Genomic DNA, 24,170 nt, shown 5'->3' on the forward strand with positions numbered 1-24,170 from the left:
GGTCGGTCCAAGAATAGATATGAATAGGCTGTGAATAGACATGTTGACTTCGTAATTAAAACCTTAAATTCCTCAAAAAAGTAAGGGCAAAGACTTTCTGATTCGCCTTAGCAGTTTTCCCTTAGGGAACTGTGCCGTATATTAATATATTTGAGTAGGAATCTGAAGTCAGAGTCTGGTGTTCCGTAAGCAGCAAGCACAACGATGCCTTGACCGTATACTTTAAGCTTCAAGCACAATATTTCACTGTTGTCTATCTATTTTAGCACGGTTGCTTCAACGTTCGCTTTAACTTCAATGGCTGCTCCGCCAGCCATACTGGCTCTGTGCCTTCGGAATAATTTAAAGACAGAGGGTACTACGTCCTCATCACATATACCACTTTCGTGCCTCCTCTCAGAGATTGCAACAATACGAGGGCTCAATGATAATGTAATTGTTGGAAGCTCTTACACCTTGTTCACAATGTTTCATGCTTGTATATTTCCTACATGGAATATTGCATCATTGGGTAGTCAATCTGTCCAGCGCTTAAGAACGATAGCTGTAGATTATTGTGCTCATTTGTCTCGTTGTTCTGAATAAACGTTCCAGTATATAGGCGCCGGTTGTCATGAATTAGCGATGCCTTCTTTTTGAGAGTTCCCAGATTTTGTGATTTCCTAAAGTAAGAGTTGCTATTCCACATTTCTTAGGATTTTTGGAATTCGTCCATTAAGTCCTTTCACTGAAGTCCCGGAAAAAGGCTTTAACGGGCATTTTACAACAGAATAAACCAAGGCTGTCAATGCAGTGACAGATAGTTATTTAACTAAAAAACTTGAGGTAAATATTCCTGCGATCACATTACACTTGACATCTGCTTCTTACTCCCCGTTTTCTACAGGAATATCAGAGACTAGAATTTGCGCGCTTACTTCTGTCTTGCAGTTCGATAAACACGGTGGCCTGAAAACGTAGAGTACTATGGACGCCTTTCTCGTATTTTTCAGTGCACCTATTTCGGCTGTATTTGTTCGAAGTTGTGAAACGGGGCTTTCAATCTGACTTACTCAAGTACTTGTACCATTAAGCACTTATATACCATCAGTGAGACAGTGAATTTCAGAGAAGCGTGTTGTGTACAAAGAAAAATTATGGTTTGTAATGCACCTAACTCTGTTGTTTGAAGTACTGAATGTCCCAAATATTGCAATTTTAATTTCATGAACAGCAAAAAGGAAATTGTGAGACAGGGAGAGCAAAGTAAAGCAGTACTGCAGCTGTTTCTGAAATGCCCCGTCGACATTACGAGTGTAGACCATGCTTCAAGAACCTAGCTCTGGCGTTTTTGACTCTGCCAAAACCAATTACAAGCTCGAGAAGTGCAAACACCCACCTCGATAGCGTCTGTATGGTACAACTCATGTGCCGCGTGTGCTAACACGACGCCTTGCTTGCTCGGTCCAGAAAAAAACCCTTACGCGCATCAGGTCAGTTCGCAGTTGAGCAAACCTGTGTACACTTGTCTAACAAAGTACTTAATCAACATAAAAAGTGCGAAGAACCTCGATTGGCCTTAAGAACATTAGCAGCACGAAGCTTCATATTGTGTACGTGCAATAGAGGCGGACCAAGGCTCTATTTCTTTTTTTTTTTTACTATTATATGCGGGTAGCCAATACAGCCAACTACGTCCCTGCGCATGCTGGCAAATGGACAGCAGGAACACAAGGACACACATGCCTGCTTATGTTCAAGGACGCTAGCAGCTGTTACGAATAAAAAAATCTGCTGCTTGAAGAATCGTGTAAATGACATGTAAAACAAAGAACTGATTACCAAATGCACGAAATTCCGGAGAGCAGTATAAATACACGTACCAAATTATTATTTTTTTTGCGTTCGCGTTACAGGAGGATCCAGGAGGGGCGTTACCAACACATCCTCTTCTCGGAGTGGCTGCCATGGCAATTAGGTCAAAAGGTGATGGAGGAGTACAACCTGAGTGTCCAAGATAGGGGTCACACCTCTTACGACGACACCCTCGATGCTACACTGAGCAACGAATTCTCGTCCGCCTACTTTCGCTACGCACATACCAACGTGCCTGGTGGATACTGGAGGTATGCTTCATATTTGGGTGTATTACTTGAGCACTGTAGCACTGGTGCGACATTCTGTTTCCCTGGCAGATTCTTACAGCTAGTTTATGCATCAATACCCAATGTGGATTTACATGAAATGACACTGTAAAGCCAAGTGCCCACTCTAATTTAGCTATAATCTAACTATGGAACGATTACAAGTAGAGACCGCAGGCAGAGCCTCGTGTTTGCTTGAATGGCATTATTATTATTTGTTTCCAACTTAACAACCTTAACCCTGTAGCAGGCCACCTCCTGTACACAATGATGACTAGAGTAATTGCTTTCAGCCCATAAAGGCACATCGCAAGTAAATTCAGCTTTACTTTTCGCACACGAAGATTTTCTGCGTGCTTTCCTGGAAAGTAAACTATTTAGTTAGTAGGAAATTCATGGCTAAGGAGTGCCCTTTTTGTGATCCCATTAAATTGTCGCCAAAGCAAAACAACGGACATCATTCATTCAAAATGCGACTGCGCCACACCAATGGGCTTGGAGGATGCACTTTTCGCGCTTGATGAATAAGCATTCTTTATTGATTAAATGAGCTTGACGAAGTATTTCGCAAGCGAATGCGCGCATATGTAAGGCCACAGAGTTCTCTTCCGAAAAAATTCCGTAGTGGCAAACTCTCATTTTAATTTCTTCTCAGAGGCGACATTACATACTTCTTGATATGAAGTGTTGGGTACTTCTGAATGCACTGGCTAGTGTATTTACGACGATCAGATCTCATTGTGCATTTCTAATGTAAAATAGTACAATTTTACAGTCATACATGCATAATCTCACTTACGTAGTTTTGCTCAAAAGAAGAGCAGTACTATAAATATGGTGCAACACCAATGTATTCATTTCGCTTCACTTACTATTATTTGCATCTAGTGTCACACGTCGTTAATAGTATTCAATATTTGTATTGTGGTTTATATGCTCGTAAATTAAAAGCCACCTTTTTATTTTGCGGATTCTTCTCGACCTGTAGGACCCGCTTATGGAAGACCCGTTTTATCTGGACGGTATTTAGGGGGTCAGACGGGGTCGCACTTTAACAAAGGAACGTTTTAAATACTGCCGGCGGCCGGTGGTTCCAACCAAGTCAACTATATATCTGCTGGTCACGTTTGTCGCATTGCGAATAGAGAGAGAGAGAGAGAGAGAGATGAAGAAGAAGGGAAGGAAGGTTAATTAAGGTTACGAATAAAATTTCCTCTCGGGGATAACGAAGCTAACTGACGTTTACCTTAAAGATTTGCAGCAGCGAAAATTGAAAGCCAAGCGTATCGTTTCAGACGGTAGTGACGGTGCGTTTGAACGAACACTAGCACAAGTGAATGGGAAATTGCGACTGCTTACTGAGTGCACCTATGCCTAGGTAGCAAAGAAGCACTTATATAACTGCAATAGCAGTGAGCACGGTCAGACATTGTCAAATAAAATTACAGGGCGCAAATGTGCCCACTGTTTCAACATGCATGACTTGCCTCCCCGAGCGGTGACATGCTCGCTTGAGAATTGAGAAATGTATAGCATGACTCAATTCGTATGTAGAATATGATTAGGCAAGGGTTTGCTTATAGCAATTTTGCGACACAATCCACAACGTTTCAGATATAGCGCGTTCTTTATGCCCAAAAGCAATCAAATAGCAGTACTAAATCTGGAACTAACGAATGATTACAACCAAATGTAGAAAATAAAAGCCTGCGTGGTAGTATGTTAGAAGTAAGACAATGTGCTTCATTAGCATCACTTTCATGATCAAAATTCTCGCCGACACTTAACATGCATTCCAATTGTTATAGTCGGAAGGGTTGTCATAAAATTTAATAGCTGCTTAGTAGCGTGTGATACAAGATAATCCCAATAACCTCCGAAGACCCTTTGTACTTTATAGTGCGCATTGCCTTCAACGATTTATTTTTCAATAGTAACTCGCAAGTGATTACTCAGTTTATTTATCCTGGATATGAAATCGAGTGCATGTGCAACTACTCGGAAATGGTCTACTTATATTCTTATCCGCTTTCGATATATTTCGCAGTAAATTGATCTAGACCTATGTGTTTTCACTGACGGCGTAAAACTATCTTGAAGCGCGTTTTGAAAATCCCGAGATTACGGGAAAATCTAGGATGCAGCAGCAACATGAGAATGTTCGCGTTGCCATATTGGGCATCCCGAACTACACACAGCTCCATCTTGATCTCTGAAATTAAATGAAGTTTTTACCATAGGAAGCACGACGAGATGGTTATTCCTTCCACGCATATGAGCTGCAGGTTTTGCCCTCTTAGCCAGGTATCTAAATTTAAATAAAAACCTTTCATGTATGTATCGTAGCTGCACACAATAAAAATCAGCTCGAAAACTGTATATACCCCATAGCTGCACTCGAGTCTCACGAGAGCAGTCCATCAAAGTCGGTACTCTAATTTTTTTCATTACCCAATATCCAGACAGAATTAACTATGAGTGGCTGACAACGCAGTATCTCATAAATTTTGACTGAAAGAAAGAAATAGAGGCGGTTATGTGAAAACTAAGGAGCAAACGCCTGCCGCAATTTCGCGCACCGAATATTGTTTTCGCAGGATTGACCAGAAAGGACAAAACCTAACTATTCTCAAACTGAAAGACGCCTACTTCGTGCCACTGAATGACAGCTACCATCCTGTCGACGATGTTCTCCGGGGATCAGTTGAGCAGCCAATGGAACCATTCAACCGGTAGGTGGCTCAGGGCTTCGAAATCTTTGCCTCTGATAAGGAGGCCGTGGGTTCGATTACCAGCTACGATGTCGGTATTCTAAAGGGACATCCCTAAAGCGCGCTGATGAACTTGTATCTGCTACCAAATTTTTGTGTCTTGTTCTTTTTACCTATAATAATAGTTGTTATAATAGCTTCCGAAACATAGCGCTAAACCAATTTTTCTAGTGAACTTCTACCACAAACAGTTAAAAAACGAATTAAGTCTTTCGGACTCGTTGGCTGTAACATCACAGGGCTACCTCTCTTTAAACACTGTATTTCCATGTCGATCAAACTTGCGAAAAAAATTATTCTTCATCTTCATGACTGTTCATCTCATTAATACTGATATGACTTTCCACGCATCTTCAACTTTGTCGCTACTTGCCCTCGACGAAAGAGTTACTGATGCTACTAAGATTTTTTTTGCCGTATTCGGGTGTTTTGAGCCTGTGTGCTCATATATCTGGCCTATTACGCTGAACCAGTGGCTCATGCTGTCTACCAGCTTTGGCAAAAGGTATGTGCTTGTGGTCGCGATGCCATCCTGATCGTTTCATCGTTTCTATTCTGGTTTCGTCATCTGATTCTCGTCTTGCCGTCGTCGTCATGCCTTCTGCACCGACCCAGCGCCCAAGTTACGTAATGGCTAGTTGCCACTTGGTACGCTACAATAGTCGTGATGCTGTCGGGATTGTGGCATCGTCATCCTTCCTGCCTTCCTAACATGCCCCCATCACGCTACTGTCATCACGCCATCGTTGTCATACAGTCGTCATGGTCCTTCCATGGTCATCACTCCAGCTTCGTCATCTTACTCTTGTCATTCCAACAGCGTGACGCGATCGGTTTTATATAGACGTCGTCATACAGTCGCATACTAATCATGCCGTTGTCCTCACAAAATTGGAACGCCACGATCATCATACAGTCTCCATGTATTTGTCGCCGTACCGTCGTCGCCATGCCATCGTGGTCGTCCGATCGTTGTCATTCCAACTTCTCCATAGAGTCTCGCCATACCATAGCCGTTAGGACATCGTCGTCACCAAAATGGTCTTCATAGCATTGCTGACATGATGTAGTCGTAACGCTGTCATTTTACTATCGTCTTCACTTCGCTGAATTCATTTATTTGCCCCCATGCCACCGTTGTCATACCGCCTTCGTCGGGCCATAAGCACCATTCCTTATATTATCGTAATCATGATGTCATCAATAAACCGTAAATATGCCCTTGTTTTCATGCCGTCGTCGTCCTTACATGGTCGCCTAACAGTTGCTACCATGAAGCCGTTATCACACCGTCATCGCAATGACTTCATGGTCGTGCAATCGTCGTCATCCCAGCCGCGTCATCCCGTTGCCGTCATATCGTCGTGGTTACGGTATCGTAGTCATGCACTAGATGTTATGCAATTATCCTCATACCATCCTCATGCTGTCTTCAATAAACGGTCGTCATTATTTCACAATCGTCACCTCATTGTCGTAATGCCCTCGCGTTGTCCACATGCCTAATATTCACGGGCGGCATTATCAATCGGGTACCACAGCAAAGTAGGCCAATGCGGGGGACTGTGTAGTTGTATAAATCCAAAGTTCTGGAAGTCTAAAAATTACTGAGAGATTTTGAATTTCGGTTCAGCAATACGGTGGACCACCACATTGTTTGAATTCTAATCGCATTGCCATTGACCATCAGCCGGAGATCCATTCTGGTGCAACTTATTTCTGTTTTTAATATAATAAAGCTTTCTTCTTACGGCTGAAGCATAGGAATAAAATAGGGCAGGACAATCAAATGGTGTTATCCACACTGGAATAAGTCCTACCCACTGGTATTCCGTACTTCTAACAATATTAATGTTAGGGCTTGGGGCTGTCGTGCCACAATAATCTAACATATGAAGTAAGGTGTGAAAATTAGGGCACTAATATTTACGATGAGAAGAACTAAAACACACAATTATTATGCAGTGGTGGTCCTTAACACTAAATTTTCCTCTTGACACTTTAGTGGCCCTCAGAAGCCTAACTATAAGCCCTAAAGACAATCGCACTTACAATGCCCTACAGCTGCCACTTGAACAGCTGTCTGTATTGAGACGTGTTCATGAACGCCTGTCATTCACTTCCTGATTTTACTTGATTCAATATTGCTTTTATTACTTTTATTGTTTTAACACATTGTAGGTTTGGTGATCACGGCGTCACGCGTTATCTCTTCCGGAAGCCCTGGCTTCCATACGGCGGTGACCTGTTTGCCATCGACATTCAGAGGGCCCGAGACCACGGCGTTCGACCTTACGTTGACTGGGTTCAGGAGTGCCAGAACATCACCATCACCAATTTCGATGACCTCAGCCAGGTGATGCCCGCGGAGACGGCCCAGCTTTACGAGCAAGTCTACGAGTGAGTGCACGAGTGAGGCCACTGTGAGAAACATCGTTATGTGGTTTACGCAGTACGCGGTTCGGCGACGTTGTGGGCCAGAAATTTTACAGCGTCAGTTACACCTTTAGGAAGCTCGAAAAATAAATGTTTCCCTTCTACAGAATCAAGGCACGAAAACGTTGGTGGCTATGCAAAAGTTTCACGCATCCCCTACCCTGTGGATGCGGCTGCTGACTGCAGGATCTTTCGAAATATCGAGTATATTGTCTCCGCGAACCATTTTGATGGAAGTGGCTTGTAGTAGTCTTTATGCTTGATCACTTGGAGACGTTCATTACCACAGGTAAAAAAACTATAAAAACAGCGTTCACTATACGAGCCTCTTGGTCACTATTTTGGTGCAATTCAATGGTGAATCTTGGTGTACATGACACTTCGGGTACGTTTAATGTTGGCCATATTTCCCTGAATGCATTTTTCGTGTCTGTCTTCTTTTTTCTTAAATATACTGACGTTTCAGAAAGGAAGGAGCAGGCTGGTGAGCAGACTTGAGGTGTCTGAATGTCTCCCTACTCTTTAGTATGGCACAGAGAGAAAAATCTGAATGAATGATGTGGTGACTGGAGGGAAAGAGGAAGCGAAGAACGCGATTAGAGATGTCAAGTAAAAAAATAAAACAACCACCCAGAAGAGGTGTTCGGGGGGAGTGAGTGGGAACAGAATGTTCACCGCAAATCGCGTGAATTAAAGAGTGACGAAAAACAGACCACCATAAATTGAGAAAGAACATTTTCCGAAGTCCCAACACTGCTACATACTAATGCATATAAGAGGGTTCCAATGCAAGTCACGTGCATTGCATTTTCCATTAAAAAATATCCTGTTTCGTCGCAGTTGTTTCCATGTCAACTTTTTTTAAAGATGCTCGTATACGACAAACAGGCATTCCTTTCATCGCGGAATCTATTGGGTGTCGTTTAGCATACCGTTTGAGGATCACTGACTCGTCTACGTAGGTAATGCATTGTACAGGATCTTGTAAGCAGCTTCCTGAATATTGCTGGGCTCTCGCTATATGTTTATTCAGACAATTGTAGTTCGTGGTTTGCAAGGTTAAAATGTGGAGCGCGCAAGTTCCGAAGTCCTCCTACATCGGTGAAAGCGCTTCAGTACCGCTTCGGGTTTCGGTACTTGCCATGCACTGTGAGCTGCAGGTTGTCTTTCAAGTATTGTTCCTATCAAGACTAGTCTCCACTGAACTATACACCATACCATACGACTCCATACTTTCGTCAGGCCGCTGTTAGGGCCTTTCAGATGGGAATGGTGGCTCCCCAGGCCCTACGTATATTCCAAAGTGCTAAAGACATGCAACATCACTCTTTGGCCTGGTTCCCTGCGCACCTTGCAACCATTGAGGGTGCCTCGATCAACCCCAACGAGGAGGCACACTCGGCTGCACGAGGATTGACTGACCGTGCGCTGGGTAACGCGTCCTCTCCTGGGTGACCCGAGCCTCTCTGCTCGTACAACGAAAATTGCAAACATAATTATCTGTCAAGAAGACTCCTGCCTTTCCCGGACTCCTCGCTGTGCACGGCCCAAGCAGTCACTCTCAGACTTCTGCAAACAAGCACTTCCCGAGCCCCGCGGCGCTCCACACAATGTATCCCGAACGGTTCCCAAGGCCGGACTGCCCATTGTGCGGTGATTATGCGGACTTCGAACATGTCCTGTGGGGCTGCGCATCTGCCGGTCCCCCTTTCACCCAAAAGGAAATGGTGAGGCTAATTAGGGCCCAGGATCAGACCTCTCAAATCCTGGAAGTCCAGAGGGCTCGCGACAGGACCATCAGGTTTCACCTGATGGTCCCCGAGTGGGCCTAACCAAGTGACGTTGAGTTTGCTTACGTCTACAGTGGACCAAATAAGGTTGTTTCACTCACTCACTCACTCACTCACTCACTCACTCACTCACTCACTCACTCACTCACTCACTCACTCACTCACTCACTCACTCATTCACTTACTGATCGAGAAGCTACCAGTGTGTCTCAAAAGTCAATCAGCAAATGAACTGTAAGTTTCAGTACAACGGTGCAGTTGCTACAATTAAGAGTGAATAACTCTGGTGAGACCAACGTCTAGTTCTTTATAGATCCCTAAGAATTTGACAGTATATAAGTTTCTTACAGGACACAATGCTGCCGCATAATTTTTATTGTAGCCGCGATTTCATGACTCTATGTATGCGAAATTCGCTTACAAAAATTTCCGGAGTTGACAACGTAATATACCAGTTTAAGACTTGCTTGTGACTGGAGTGGGCAAGTCGCGCACCGCTGTGGTGTCCCGGAATCGTCTATTCTTACCAAATGTGGCTGGAAGTAAACCGGATTGGAAAAATTCCTGCTTGCGTTAGCGCTTGGGCAGTACGTGCTAAGTGTTTTACAGCCACGTTGTTAGCCTCTACTTGGCCAGCATTTCTCCTGACGTGCTCACAATAAAGAACACGGCAGCTGGAAAAGAAGTTTGTGTTTTAGTTTCCGCGTAACAGAATTATGCCTTCTGGTATATTCGAATTACAATGCCATGATATCATGTCTCCAGCGTGTGTGTATGTCATACTTTACAAACTTTTTTGTTATTTTACTTTGAAAATTTTTAATAGTTTAGTAATTCACTTGCACAGGCGGAATGCCTTCAAAAATGCGGAGGGACTTCAAGCGACAACTAGGGAAAGGGCTTTGTCTTTCAGTTTCCGCGCAATAGAATTATATTCGTACTATATTCCGAAGCTATCATGTCTGCAGCTTGTGCCTAAATCGTAATTTACGTATTTTCCTACGCAATTTAGTTTTAAAGCTTAACTTAGTTCAATAAGGCACCTGCGCTTGACGGACAACCTTTAAGGATGAGGATGTATGATGCGCTTCCGAACGTGTGCGTGCGCCCTTGACGTACGTCACTTGTGGTGGCAGTGCTTGCCTGTATTAGGGGCGACAATTTGGAGTGGCGCCCTCTCTCGAGTGACGTCATGGCCAGGACGCCGCTCGCTGCGGCTCGCTCGGCTGGCGCGCGCGCTCGTTCCCTTCGTGTATGCCTGGGGAATGGTGGCTCGTGCCGTACTTATTGAAGGGTTTGTCGGCCTCTTTCTGCTGTCATGCCTGAACCACAGTTCCTTCTCCAAAAGCGCGTGAGACGAGAAAATTTACGGCTTGGATATCGCAAGTTATGTAGCGTTGAAGGGGTCTACTGGTTTTACACTGCATATGTGCGCTGACTGTCCATAAATTTTGCGAACAAGAATATGTGCAAATTCAACAAGCGAAGTTGCGTATGATGCTTCTCTAAACACTTAACACTCCCTTAGTATTTAGCTATGAGAGACATTGCATTTGATATGGAAGAAAAATCTTGGTAATTGGCGTCAACATGTTATCCGTGTTAGAAAGACACTGCCCAGCGAAGCTGTCATCATGATTCTTATTACTCTGGTGAGTCGTTCTAATCAAGTATGGCCATTTATTAATGCGTAAAGAAAGAGTTAGGCGCGCATTAATTCGCGCCTATCTCTTTTATTTACGCATTATAAAATGGTCATACTTAACTATTTCTTATGCAAAAGTTTGTTGCTACTTCCACACACCTTTTCTGCAACAGGCCTCCAAAAAAGGAAATGCGAATGGCTGCTAACACGACGGCGCTTCATTTAGATTATTTACATAAGTAATTCACAAATACCGCAGTAGCAATCACTTGAAAGAAAAGTTTCGTGGCTAAGATCAAGAGCCAATCAATTGCAAGCGATGAAATGTTTCCAAGTGGCCCTCAGTAGTCTTTATCGACATTGTGGCATACCCCACACGCAACGGTAGCACCCGACTGTCGGTATGGCAGGCACCCATTGTTCGTGAAACCCATCAGTTCACTGCAAATTCGAATTGAAACCATAAAGCATTTTTACAATGCCAGATGCAATGTCTAAAGTATTCTCGAGGTACTACAGCGCAGGTTAGATTGCATAGAAATGGAAAATTCAAGCACCTTCTGCCTCAGCGTGTCTCGGTTCCACGTGGTTTAATTATAAAACTGGAGAACTATTCGCTTCGTCGGTACATAAAAGAGAACCTCCCAAACCTTCATAAAGAAAATACTACAAGCCTTACATATTTCACTTGATTTTTCACCCTCCACCGGGGAATTATGATCTTTTCAATATGTCCCATACTACGCATGATTGACCCTTCCACTTCTTTCTGACTGCAACCATACGGTCCAAAAGGAGTATTTCACAAAAAAATTTGGGCCGAGCAGCGTGTGCCAGTTCGCCAAACAGATTCGTCATGTATATTCCTCAAGCAACAGGCACCAGTAAATTTCTCAAGTGCTCGAGTTGAACGTGTAGCACGGAAAATGGAATCTGTATTGGTACATTCCTTTTCCTGCTTGTTCTGCAAATAGCTGTAAGCCTTCATTAGCTTTCTTCAAATTACTGCCACTTAAAATAAACACGTGAAGAACCGCCTAATTTTCAGAAGCAGATACGGAAGCAAGTAGTGCTTGTAGAATGTAAACAGTAGTGTTAGTTATGTCCTTGTGTTACTGCCGAGCGTTTCTCTGAAGAAATGCGAAAATTCGATATTATACCATGAACCATTCGTCGTGAGCAAACCTGTTTGAGCAGATTAAAATCAAAGTAACTGTTGTAGAAGTTGTGTAACTGTTGTGAAGTCGAGTAAATCAAAGTCACTGTTGTAGAAGTTGTAATGCAGAAGTCGTTTGTGACATACTTGTTGCACCGCAGCAGGTATGTTATCATAACTGGATTCTTTTGTACTACGTGATCGCAAATGATTGGCAATTCGCAAATAGAATTCGCAAAGATCGCTTACGATTCGCAAATAGAATCAGAAACACCTTAGACTTCTGCCAAGCAAAGGACCAGGCAGGATTCCGTAAAGGCTACTCAACAATAGACCATATTCACACTATCAATCAGGTGATAGAGAAATGTGCGAAATATAACCAACCCTTATATATAGCTTTCACTGATTACGAGAAAGCATGTGATTCTGTCGAAACCTCAGCAGTCATGGGGGCATTCCGGAATCAGGGTGTAAGACGAGCCGTATGTAAAACTGCTGAAGGATATCTATAGTGGCTCCACAGCCAGCGTAGTCCTCCATAAAGAGAGCAACAAAATCGCAATCAAGAAAGGCGTCAGGCAGGGAGATACGATCTCTCCAATACTATTCACAGCGTGTTTACAGGAGGTATTCAGAGACCTGGATTGGGAAGAATTTGGGGTAAGAGTTAATGGAGAATACCTTAGTAACTTGCGATTCGCTGATGATATTGCCTAGCTTAGGAACCTAAGGGGACAAATTCAATGTATGCTCACTGACGTGGAAAGGCAAAGCAGAAGAGTGTGTCTAAAAATTAATCTGCAGAAAACTAACGTAATGTTTAACAGTTTCGGAAGAGAAAAGCAGTTTACGATAGGTAGCGAGGCACTGGAAGTGGTAAGGAAATACACCTACTTAGAGCAGGTAGTGACCGCGGATGTGAATCATGAGATTGAAATAATAAGAAGAACAAGAATGGGCTGGGGTGCATTTGGCAGGCATTCTCAGATCATGAACATCAGGTTGCCATTATCCCTAATGAGAAAAGTGTATAACAGCTGTGTCTTAGCAGTACTCACGTACGGGGCAGAAACTTGGAGGCTTACGAAAAGGGTTCTACTTAAGTTGAGGATGACGCAACGAGGTATGGAAAGAAGAATGAAAGGTGTAACGTTAAGGGATAAGAAAAAAGCTGACTGGGTGAGGGAACAAACTCGAGTTAATGACATCTTAGTTGAAATCAAGAAAACAAATGGGCATGAGCAGGACATGTAATGAGGAGGGAAGATAACCGATGGTAATTAAGGGTTACGGATTGGATTCCAAGGGACGGGAAGCGTAGCAGGGGGCGGCAGAAGGTTAGGTGGGCGGATGAGATTGAGAAGTTTGCAGGGACGACTTGGCCAGAATTAGTACATGACCGGGTTAGTTGGAGAAGTATGGGAGAGGCCTTTGCCCTGCAGTGGGCGTAACCAGGCTGACGATGATGATGATGATGATGTACTACGTTTTTGCGGTTGTGGATCCGTGCATGAAAAACCCTCAATTGGCTGGTGTGCGCTCCTTCGGCTGGCACTGTAGCGTTGGCTTGAGAGCTACATTGTCGTCTAAGAAATGAGTTCTTTAAATAAATTTTCGCGAATGAAGACATCGTAAAAATATATTGGAGGCGGCTGCCATAAGTATACAAGCAGAGAGAACGACGGCGAACAAACGAAAACACCTCAGAAAGCACCCGGACACCGCCCGAATTATAGTCATGTACCCGAACTGTAGCAGACGACAGGCGCGAGTCCGTGCCCTAACGTCACTCAAGCGGCGCTCGCAGCGCCCCTGTAGTTAGTTCTCGGGGCTAATAACGTCGGTTGGGGTGGTTGGGTTGGGAATAACTTCCGAACCAGCTCACTGTACGTGAACTTTCGCAGCGTGGAATGAAGGCGGGCACTTTTTCCTTCTTTCACCCTTCTTTTGACGTGAAACGTCTTTGAAAATGGTCCGATGGGGTGGATTGCTGAAACCGCATCTAAAGAAAACATAATATCGTTTATAACTTTGCAACCGTACAGTCTACGCAACTTTCTTGGTATCGTTGCGTAAAGGAAATAAGCCATTACATGTTGATGCATATGTGTCGTGCACAGATGGAGCCATTCTTGCGCCAGTCATAATGCAGTTGCAGCTGAATTTAGCCTGTCATGTGCGCTCAGGGAGGCAAAGGTCACCACTATTCCTGAGGAACAGAACGAGAGTGTTCGCGTTTGAATGATCTGACTGAGCCACAGTTGGTATAAACAATCAAACTCAAGCCTGCTTATGAAGATGTATGAAAGTGTGCAGCAGAAATTTCACGCTTCCTCACTGATGGTGCCAGCGTGTTCCACACGCAGCGTCCAGAAATGGAGTGAAGAGACTCGGGCAGCAAGACGCAGCTAGGCACTTCGTGGTCACTACATTTCACCACTGTGGGCCCACTACAAATAGGCAGTTGCAAGTTTGGCCGGCAGGATCCCTATTATATGTTTCATGAGCTAAGCATGTGACCGTTTTATTGTGTACGTTTGCCACTTGCCTTAACTCAGGGGTCGTTGTGCACAGGAGTGACCATTCTTCAGTCATGCATGTGTCGCGTGCGGCGACGGCGTCATTGTCTCGCCGTGCATGATTAAATAATATCTAAATTAAGCCTCGCGCGTGGCTGTGAGACATGCATAGCTCGGCAGTACGTTTGTTCATCAGAGCAGAGATGGTCACGTGTGAGGGAGCTCCCTATCTCATAGTACGCATACTTCGCCAAACTGGCGCTCATCTGGAGTTATAAGGCAGGCCTACAAGTGTGCAATTTCGTGCAGAAATTTCTCGCTTGCTCAGCTTTCACGGGTTTTTCGATACGCAGCATCCATAAATCGCGTGAAGGAATTCAGGCAACAGGGCCGTGGCTTATCCAATCCCTTTTCTCTCTGTACTACATGTTCGTCTCGATAGGAAGCGTGAACGCAAAAGACTGACAAAAACGCGGGATCCCTGAGACGGCGGCGGTCTCGAGTGGCGCAGTGTCGGTTACCACCATCAGTGCGGTCATTTCTTTAAGTTAGTGCCCGGACACCCTATGGAAAAAATTTGGACCAACTATTAAAAGAGAGCGAGCACAAATGCAAAATTACACCCTAAAACCCTCGCTATAACTGTAAGTTAAGGTAGTTATATAAACTTTCAAATGTGTGAATCGAAGCAATATATATATATGGTTACATTATTTCTCTACCCTAGTGCCCATACAGCCTCTGCATCATGCAGAAGATGTTTCACATACCCCACTGCGGCTGCGTCCCTTATGAAACCTAACCGAATGTATTTTCTTTGATATGCTAAAAGCACTCATAACAAACTATCTTACCTGGTTCTGCTGATCGCTGTGACCTTTGGAAATGTTTCTCTTATGCACAGATGGAATGTTCATAGGGCGATCTTAGCATGCATGAAATAAGCAATTATACCAAACTAGTATTGGCAAAAGTAGATTCCACGTGTTTCTGAGACTCCCATTGCTTCTTTCAGCAGACTGCCCTAGCGTCTACCGGTGGCATAGAGCAGAATTGAAACAACTTCGCCGATTTCTGGTTTCGTGTTAACGTTATTTACTACATCAAAGTGCAGACTTCTGGAAGTATGCGTCTGGAAGCGTTATTCTTCAAGTCTATTTCTACATTATACTAATTAAACCGTCACCTGAGCCATTTCACCATTCAGTACCGGGAACACTGGAGTATCACTGAAGTTCATATAGTATCACCTGAAACACGGCCAACACAGCGTCGTGCGGTTAAGAGAAAGGTTGTCTCCGCCGAAGGGGCGTTTGGTTTGGTGGAACTTCCAAAAGGTCTAGTTCTCAGCAACTCCCGCTGAGATTTCAACCTGCTGTCTAACTTCAACGTGACTTATCTACTACATCACATTAAGCATACAATTTGGTCCATAAGAGTGTTAGAGAACGCCACACCAGGAAGAGACCTTGGAAACCGAATTGCAAGGCGTATCCAGCTCGTGCCCACTCCACGAGCTGCGCATCTTTGACTGAACGAATTCTGGGGTTTCAAGTGCCAAAATCACACTGCAATGGGGGACACCGGATTAATTTTGACCACAAGCGGATCTTTAAGGCGCCCCTAATTTATAGGACACAGACGTTATTGCATTTCGCCCACTGAAAATGCGGCCACCGCAGCCTCGATTTGATCCCACGATCTCGTGCTTAGCAGCACCACACCATGGCCGCTGAACCACCGCGGTGGGTGTGCCACGCGTATCTTTATTCTCTTCCTTTTATGCATGCTAGTTGTGCAGGCCTCGTTAAGCTGTCGAGAGAGGGCGCAACAGGGCCCCTCGCCTATACGGGACGCCGAAACAAACACAGCAGCAATGCAATATGAAGGACTGTACGTGGGTACACTGTGGCTGGCGTTGTGCGTGCCTGGGGGTAAAGAAGTCACACGGAAGCGGCAAGCAGCGCCGAAAACGAGGTCAGCTGCTAACCAACCACATTCTTCGCGACAGACAGCTAGCGGACCAAGCAGTACTATGGGAAAATTGGCGACCTAGTGTTCGCCGTTGATGTCTGCCGTAAGGGCAGTCTTCAGCTGTCGATGTAGCCACTCGACCATGCTATTGGCACAGGTACGGTGGGCCGAGGATAGGCAGTGAGTCGTACCGACTAGATGAGCTAGGGACGTAACTATGGCGGATTCAGAGTACCGCCCGCGATTTATCGTGACACTCGTGGGACCCCGCCGAAGCGTGTGACCCATGTGGAGACAAAGGATTGAGAAACAGCTTGAGTATTGATGTCGGGTTAGGGCGCGGCCTCAGGACAACGCGGTTTCACGAACATTACACACGCAGTTGCAACCGCATGAAGAAGCAAGTAGTCCTACAACGTCGATGCTCACCAAGTCGGAGCGTCGGGCGGGTGGTAGGAAAGGCTGACCCGGGTACTTGGTGTGACGCGTAACATTGTCGAATTGGCAGGGCGTGCAAGTATGAGGTCGCTTAAGCATGTCGGTGTTCATGTGAGGCCAGGACGCAGCGTTCCGCCTCGCGTCGCAGCGTTGCTCGCGTACCGGCGAGATAAACAATGTGAATATAAGTAAACAGAGCGCGTCGGCACTTCACTCGGGTAGGAAATGCTGAGGTAAGTTCACTGGGATGTCGCACCAAAGTTGTCTTGATTCACACGGATGACGTAACAGCTGCAGTCAGAGAGGACGGAAGATATTACGTAGCACTTGCAATTCGCATCATCGAGCTGTGTTGTCGTGATCCGCTCCAGGTTTACGGCTTGCGTAGGAGAAGTGATGGCAGCTATCCGTGAAAGTGTGCCAGTAGCTTTCCTTCTCCACTACTCCCGGTCACCAATGTAGAAGCAAACCATGAGGACAAGACGTCAGACTCCGAAACCTAACTGCCAGCCTTGTCGTGCACGTGTACACGCCACGAACCGCGCATCCTCATTCTGTATATATTTTTCTTGTTCATTGTGCAAGCCACCTTAAGGTGTGGAAGGGGCCGCGGCAAGCGTATCTGCAGGAATAATTTTTTTTTCTCCCAGCAGTCGCACATTAGTATCTTAAGAACAGGGAAGTTCACTCTCTCCTGACTTCAGCACAGAAGCTCGGCTTCAGTGGCATCGCTATGTAACATTAACAAAAGACATACTTGCGCTGTAACACATGTTCTGCTTTTCAATTTGCAGAACAGAGCGTATTTTTGCCGCCATGCATGAAGCGTCTGCTTGACTTTCATGTGCCGTGCAGAGATGTTCGAGACATCGATCTTGTTTCGGGAGCTCTATCGGAGACACGCCTCGACGGAGCAGAGCTTGGTGCCACCTTCGGCTGCGGTGTGGCCAGGCAGTTTCACCTACTGAAATACGCAGACAGGTTTTACTACGAGCATGCCAACCAATCAGGTTCCTTTAATGAAGGTAATAACTTTGAAGTATCTTGGAAAAGCAATCAGTAGTTGAAATGACATTCTAAAAATATAGAGAGCGGTGATAAATGAGTACTCGAGGAATGACATTCTAAGGTTGGTATTCTAAGATGTCGTGCACTACTTGAAATAAGTATTGGCTTTTACGCAACAGTAGCAACAGTTCCTTTAGTCTATCTAATTCGATTATACGGGCAAGGCACCGTTCATTTGTCCAGTAATATAGGGTATTTAACCTCATGCATGCAGTCGCGTGGTATGAAACAATATGATGGACGAACGAAAAGCTTTTAATCTGCGAAATGCTAATTGTTGTGTTTATTTTCGTTTAATGTACGCAGACATGGACGAAAACATAAATGAAACGGGGGAAGTTTAGTGCGCACACATAATAAACACACTTGCTGCCAACAAGAGTTTGTCTACTCGACCTTTAAGTGACGCTGCAGTCATTGCTGACGCCTCAAACGTCAGCAGAAGCTTGCATGAAGACCGTTTGAAATTTCTAGAAGACTGCACTGTTAAAAAGTTTTGCACCCTTATGGTTTATTTTGCCTTACAACAACAAACGTCAACTGCCTTGCCTAAGTTTCCATTCTTGCTGTGTCAAACTCAAACCACACATTCTGCTCGTGACTTCGAAGACCTGGTGCACAACGTTAAAGAATAAAACGCGGGCAAGATACATGATGATTATTTGTTGGAGAACAAGATAGTCCGAAAAAGGACGAACCTTTTTAAGGGTGCACGGAACCCCCCTTAAGTCCGTTCCCTCTAATAGATTTTGTTGCGAAGTTGTAAATTACGCGCTTGAAGTGAGAAATGTGCTGCTTATGAGGTTTTGTATGCCGTAAGAAATTTCTCTTACCAGATGCCTTTAACATGGAAACACTATCACGCGTCTGATGTCAATTCTGCCAATACCTACACGCTAATGTGTTTCTCTCTGAGGTCGTCTCACACCTAGCGCCATGGTACAAACCGTATTGCAAACCATTGTATGCATATGTCATGAGCTTTATTTGGATGTGTGCTGGAAACTGGATTTGCCTCGTTCGTATCTCCATTCCGTTACACTGAAGGCGACCCCTGACATCATTGACGTGTTCTGGTCGTCGTCGGGCCAGCTCGTGAACCCGGCTTCACCGTCACCATAGAGAGAAAACCTCACCACTGGAATTAAAATCCATGCCCCGGCAACAATGTACACTTGAAAGTCGGGCGCGATAACCACGGCGATACATCGCAACAACAGCGCCGAGTAATTACGGCCCGGTATTGGGTGGCAGACTGAGTGTAACAGCGGCTGCATCTGTACAAGTATTTCGAAGGCCAGGACAAGCAATAGAATAGCGGACGAGGTGGACAATATATGCACCTCATGAAAATTGTTCTTTACTAGATTGCGTCGTGTTTGTATGTAATTTTTCGTTCGCGAAAGCGGTGTGGCCAGCACAACCGATGGGTACGGGACAATGACGAGGATGAGGCTCGAGCATGGTTCATAGCGGCAATACAGGACCCGCCTAGAATCTGCCTATTCGTAGAAAACAATGTCCAAAGCATCGACGGTGTCATTGCCCAACAAGAAAATCGCAACACTAACTTCATGTAGTTATTTTTATTTTTATTTTTGCATGGTAGCTCGCAGGATTCACTGCACCCCTGTGCCCCATACAGTCCCTACAGAAATGTAAGGGAAAAAAATACCCTCTCAGCTCTTTCACCTGAGACGTCGGTCAGTTTGAATATTTCTTTTTTTTTCCTATTTGAGAAAAATAAATACTCGTATATGTAGGAGCATAATTTTCATCTAGGACTTCACAACCTTTTAAAATTGCTAAGTAAAAAAATTTAAACACAAAGATCACAAATCTTTAACTGTGCATCGAAAACAGATACTGCAGTCCTGTAAATCGAATCTGCTAGAGCATATAAAGGGGAAAAATTTGATGTCTGACTGCAACTTTCGTAAAGTTCATGCGACTGTACATAAGTGTTGTGAAAGTGCTACTCAGAAATTATTAATGTGTATAAAAGCCACTACAATACATCAGTTTCGTCCGCTCAATGTACCTCAATGCGAGAAACTTACAGAATGTAGACATCGTAATTTATTACTAAGCTATAATCTTGAAAACTTGGTACTTCAGACTTTCTTGGACTCAGCAATTTTTAACAATTCTTTTTCATATTGACGGCATCAACAAAAAAAATTGGATTGCTGCAGTCACTAGATAGAAACAGCGTTTTGCATGTGAGCGGCAAGAATTTTCGTCAAACGCATGCCGTTTATGGCGCACAAATCAATTTCTCTGTTCTCAATATTTAGACCACAACTCCGGAACTGATCGGTTGCTTCACAGAAATCATCCAACTGGAAAAAAGACATTTTATTACCAGCAGACATTCGCACTGATTTGCAATATTTACATCCACGTAAGGTTCAAGCTACTTTGTGTTTATCGTATTTTTATTCTTTCTTCAGATCAATTGGCTACCATTCGGAAAACCACACTGACGAAGATTCTCTGCGAAAATGTATCAGGAATGGACACCGTCGCAACTAATCGAAATGCCTTCTTGCGCCCCACAAATGAGTAAGCAAAACTCAAGCTGCGATGCTGTTAGCTAAGTTTTTCTCTGTCGTTCGTAGAGCTGTGCAATCACCAATGCTCTTACCGGAGCTTCAAAAATTTACATGATGTAAGTGTCGGTTCCCACCCAACATTGTGCAGAGGGGCTGCCTTTTCATGTTCTAGGGTATTCTTTTTTATCGTATACTGGGTGGTCGATTTGAGGTCTTCCAGAATTTTTTTTTTTGTATCGCCTGTGGCAGAGAGCGTAATTCATGACTTTGAGCTGGATTATTCAACGAGGTGGACATTTGTAGCAGGAGAAATCAAAACACATATGCAAATATTTAACGATAATTTAGTATTTACCTTCCTAATTAATAACTTCCTGCAAATTTTAGAATTTACAAATTCTAGCCGGTAAGTTTCCAAGACGCATCCACCAGCATCAACATACTTTCTGTCCACTGCAAGACGAAGGCCCCTGTGATCTCCAATTACCCCTGTTCAGAGCCAACCGATTCCAAGTAGCGCCCGGAAATTTTCTAATTTAGTCTCTCCACCTAGTCTTCTGCCGTCCTCGACTGCGTTTCCCTTCTCTTGGTACCCATTCTCCAACCATAATGATCCAACGCTTACCAAACCTGCGCATTACATGACCTGCCATGCTCTGTTCTTTTTTTCTCTTAATGTTCATTAGAATATCGGCTACACCCGTTTGCTCTCTGACCCAAACCGCTCTCTTTCTGTCTCTTAACCTCACCCCTATCATTCTTCGTTCCATCGCTCTTTGCGCGGTCCTTAACCTGTTCTCAAGCTTCCTTGTCAATATCCAACTCTCTGCCCCATGTTAGCACCGATAAAATGCACTGATTGTACACCTTCCATTTCAATGATAATGGTAAGCTTCCAGTCAGGAGCTAACAGTGTCTGCCGTATGCGCTCCAACCCATTTTTACTCTTCAATGAATTTCCTTCTGATGATCAATGTTCCCTGTGATTACTTGACCTGGGTAAACGTAGTTCTTCACAACGTCTACAGGCTGACCCGCGATCCTGAACTCCTGTTCGCTTGCCCGGCTATTCATCATTATATATGTCTTCTGCATAATAAACTTCAACCCCACTCATACACTCTTTCTGTTAAGGTCCTCAATCATCTATTGTAACTTGTCCGCAGTGTTGCTGAATAGAACATTGTCATCGGCAAACCAAAGGTTGCTAAGATATTCGCCGACGATCCTTACTCCTAAGCCTTCGCTGTTTACTAGCTCGAATACTTCTTCCAAACACAAAGTGAGTAGCATCGGAGAGAGTGTGGCCCCCTTTCTCACCCCTTTCTTTATAGGTGTATTTCTACTTTTCTTGCGTAGAATTAAGGTAGCTGTGGAATCTCTGTAGATATTTTCCAAGGTATTTATGTAAGCGGTATGTACTCCTTGATTGCGTAATGCCTCTATGACTGCTGCTATCTCTACTGAATAAAATCCCTTTTCGTAATCTATGAAAGCCATATAGAGAGGCTTATTGTACTATGCGGATTTCTCGTTTACTTGAATAAAGACATAGATGTGATTCAATGTGGAGTATCCCTTGCTGAAGCCAGCCTATTCCCTTGGCTGACTAAAGTGCAGTGTTGCCCTCATTCAATTAGCGATTATTTGGATAATATTTTATATAATACAGGGAGTAAGCTAATGGGTCTATAGTTTTTCAATTCTTTAACGTCTCCCTATTTGTGGATTAGTATATTACTTGCATTCTTCCACTTTTCTGTGACTCTTGCCGTTCATGGACATCTGGTATAAAAGCCACCAGTTTGCCAAGCATTGTGTCTCCTCCATCTTGGATTGTCATTCCATCTTCTCCTGCCACTCTTCCTCGTTTCATGTCTTGTAGGGCCCTACTTACTTCATTGCTAGTTATAGGAGGAGTTTCTGTATCCTGTATATTACCGTTTCTCATGGAGGTATCCTGACTCCTCAGCGTAATTGTACAGGTCAGTATAGAATTCTTCCACTGCCTTTACTATACCTTCGAGATTGCTGATGATATTACCCTACTTATCTTTCAGTGCATGAATCTTGGTTTGTCATATGCAAAGTTTCCTTCTCACTCATTTCAGGCTGCGTCCGTTTTTTACGGCTTCATCAGTCTTTCTCACGTTATGGTTTCGAATATCACTTATTTTCGCCTTGTTGATCAGTTTTGACTGTTCCGCAATTTCTATCTTGTCTTTTGAGTTCGACACTTTCATTTTTGATATTCCTTTATTATGTCCTTTGTTACTTGGGAGAGCTTGCCTACTGATGGCCTTTGTGCCTTGCCTCCCACTTCAATTGCAGCCACTGAAGCCAGCCTAGTTATGGTTTCATTCATTACCTCTATGTCCTCATCATCTCTGTTATAAGGCTGCACATTTGTTTGCAAGTACCAGCCTGAATTCGTCTGCTCTTACCATTACTATCTCTAGGTTGACCTGTTTCTTATTGACCAATTTTGCTCTTTCTCTCTTCAAATTGAGGTCAATACTAGCCCTCACTAAATTATGATCACTGCACATTACCCCACCTAACACTTCTACATCCTGCACAATGCTGAGGTCGGCAGAAAGTATGAAATCTATTTAGTTTCTTGTTTCGCCATTAGGGAATTTCCAGATCCACTTTCTGTTGCTACGCTTCGTAAGAAAGGTGTTCATTAATCGAAGCCTATTCCTTTCTGCAAATTCTACCAGCATCTCTCCTCTAGCGTTCCTAGAATCGACGCTGTAGCTTCCAATTGCTTGTTGCCCAGCCTGCTTTTTCCCAACTTTTGCTTTGAAGTCACCCATTACTACACTATACTGAGCTTTCACTTTTCTTATTGCTAATTCGACATCTTCATGAAACTGATCTACTTCATCGTCATCGTGACGGGATGTTGGAGCGTAGGCTTGTATAGCTTTAATCTATACATGTTATCAAGTTTGATTACGACTACTGCTGCCCTATCAATAGTGCTATAGAATTAGTCAATGTTGCCTGCTATGTCCAGATAGATTAGGAATCCTACCATGGATTGCTTTTCACCTGGGAGACCTTTATAGCATAGGAAAAACGCCGTTATTCAGCAAAGTATAAGCCTCAGCCGTTCTTATAATCTCACTAATGCCGATCATATCCCAAACAATCTCTGATAGCTCCTGAAAGAGTCCCGCTAAGCTAGCCTCACTCAACAGAGTTAGCTGATTGAACATCCAAGATGACATCAGTTGCCAAATATTATTTTCCGAAGTGTGGGACGAAATACATAGGCGTACAAGTTAGTTGTCTGCTTCAATCCATAAACGAACTTCTTGTTCAAAAAGTAAGTAAAGCTGTAGAGTATGTTCACGGCGAGTTTGAAGGTGCATAACTCCCAACTGGTGTGATTTTAGAAATCCATTTCAAGCCGATTTGTCTTGCAACGTCACAGCTACAATTCGTAAATAGCAATGTGTCCTTAAGTACCTAATTAAGAAGTGAGTGAATTTCCAAATAGTTGAATATGTGTTTCGATCTGTCGTGGAAGTAATGTCGGCCTTTCTCAATAACCCAGCCCAAGGACTAGAATTATGTTATCTGCCACAGGTATATATTTCGAATTCCGTGCAACTAAAAAGTGAACACCACGCATGTGTTTGCAGCCTCCGCAACTCGCATTTGTATTTCTAGCCTGGAGCCTC

The 24,170-nt window shown here is 43.9% G+C and overlaps 1 protein-coding gene across 1 annotated transcript in view; it reads left to right on the plus strand.

Annotated features, from left to right (window-relative positions):
* The first annotated feature begins 1,982 nt into the window (after window positions 1-1,982).
* LOC142557968 (salivary peroxidase/catechol oxidase-like) overlaps window positions 1,983-24,170 on the plus strand; it is a 37,173-nt gene continuing 14,985 nt past the window's right edge. Inside the window, exons 1-5 of the mRNA XM_075670145.1 lie at window positions 1,983-2,105; window positions 4,721-4,855; window positions 7,076-7,294; window positions 17,711-17,880; window positions 20,377-20,488. Coding sequence (XP_075526260.1) covers window positions 4,839-4,855; window positions 7,076-7,294; window positions 17,711-17,880; window positions 20,377-20,488 — 518 coding nt within the window. The 5' untranslated portion in view covers window positions 1,983-2,105; window positions 4,721-4,838. The remainder of the gene's footprint in view (window positions 2,106-4,720; window positions 4,856-7,075; window positions 7,295-17,710; window positions 17,881-20,376; window positions 20,489-24,170) is intronic.

This window comes from Dermacentor variabilis, chromosome 9, assembly GCF_050947875.1.
Source record: "Dermacentor variabilis isolate Ectoservices chromosome 9, ASM5094787v1, whole genome shotgun sequence".
Taxonomy (NCBI): Eukaryota; Metazoa; Arthropoda; class Arachnida; order Ixodida; family Ixodidae; genus Dermacentor; species Dermacentor variabilis.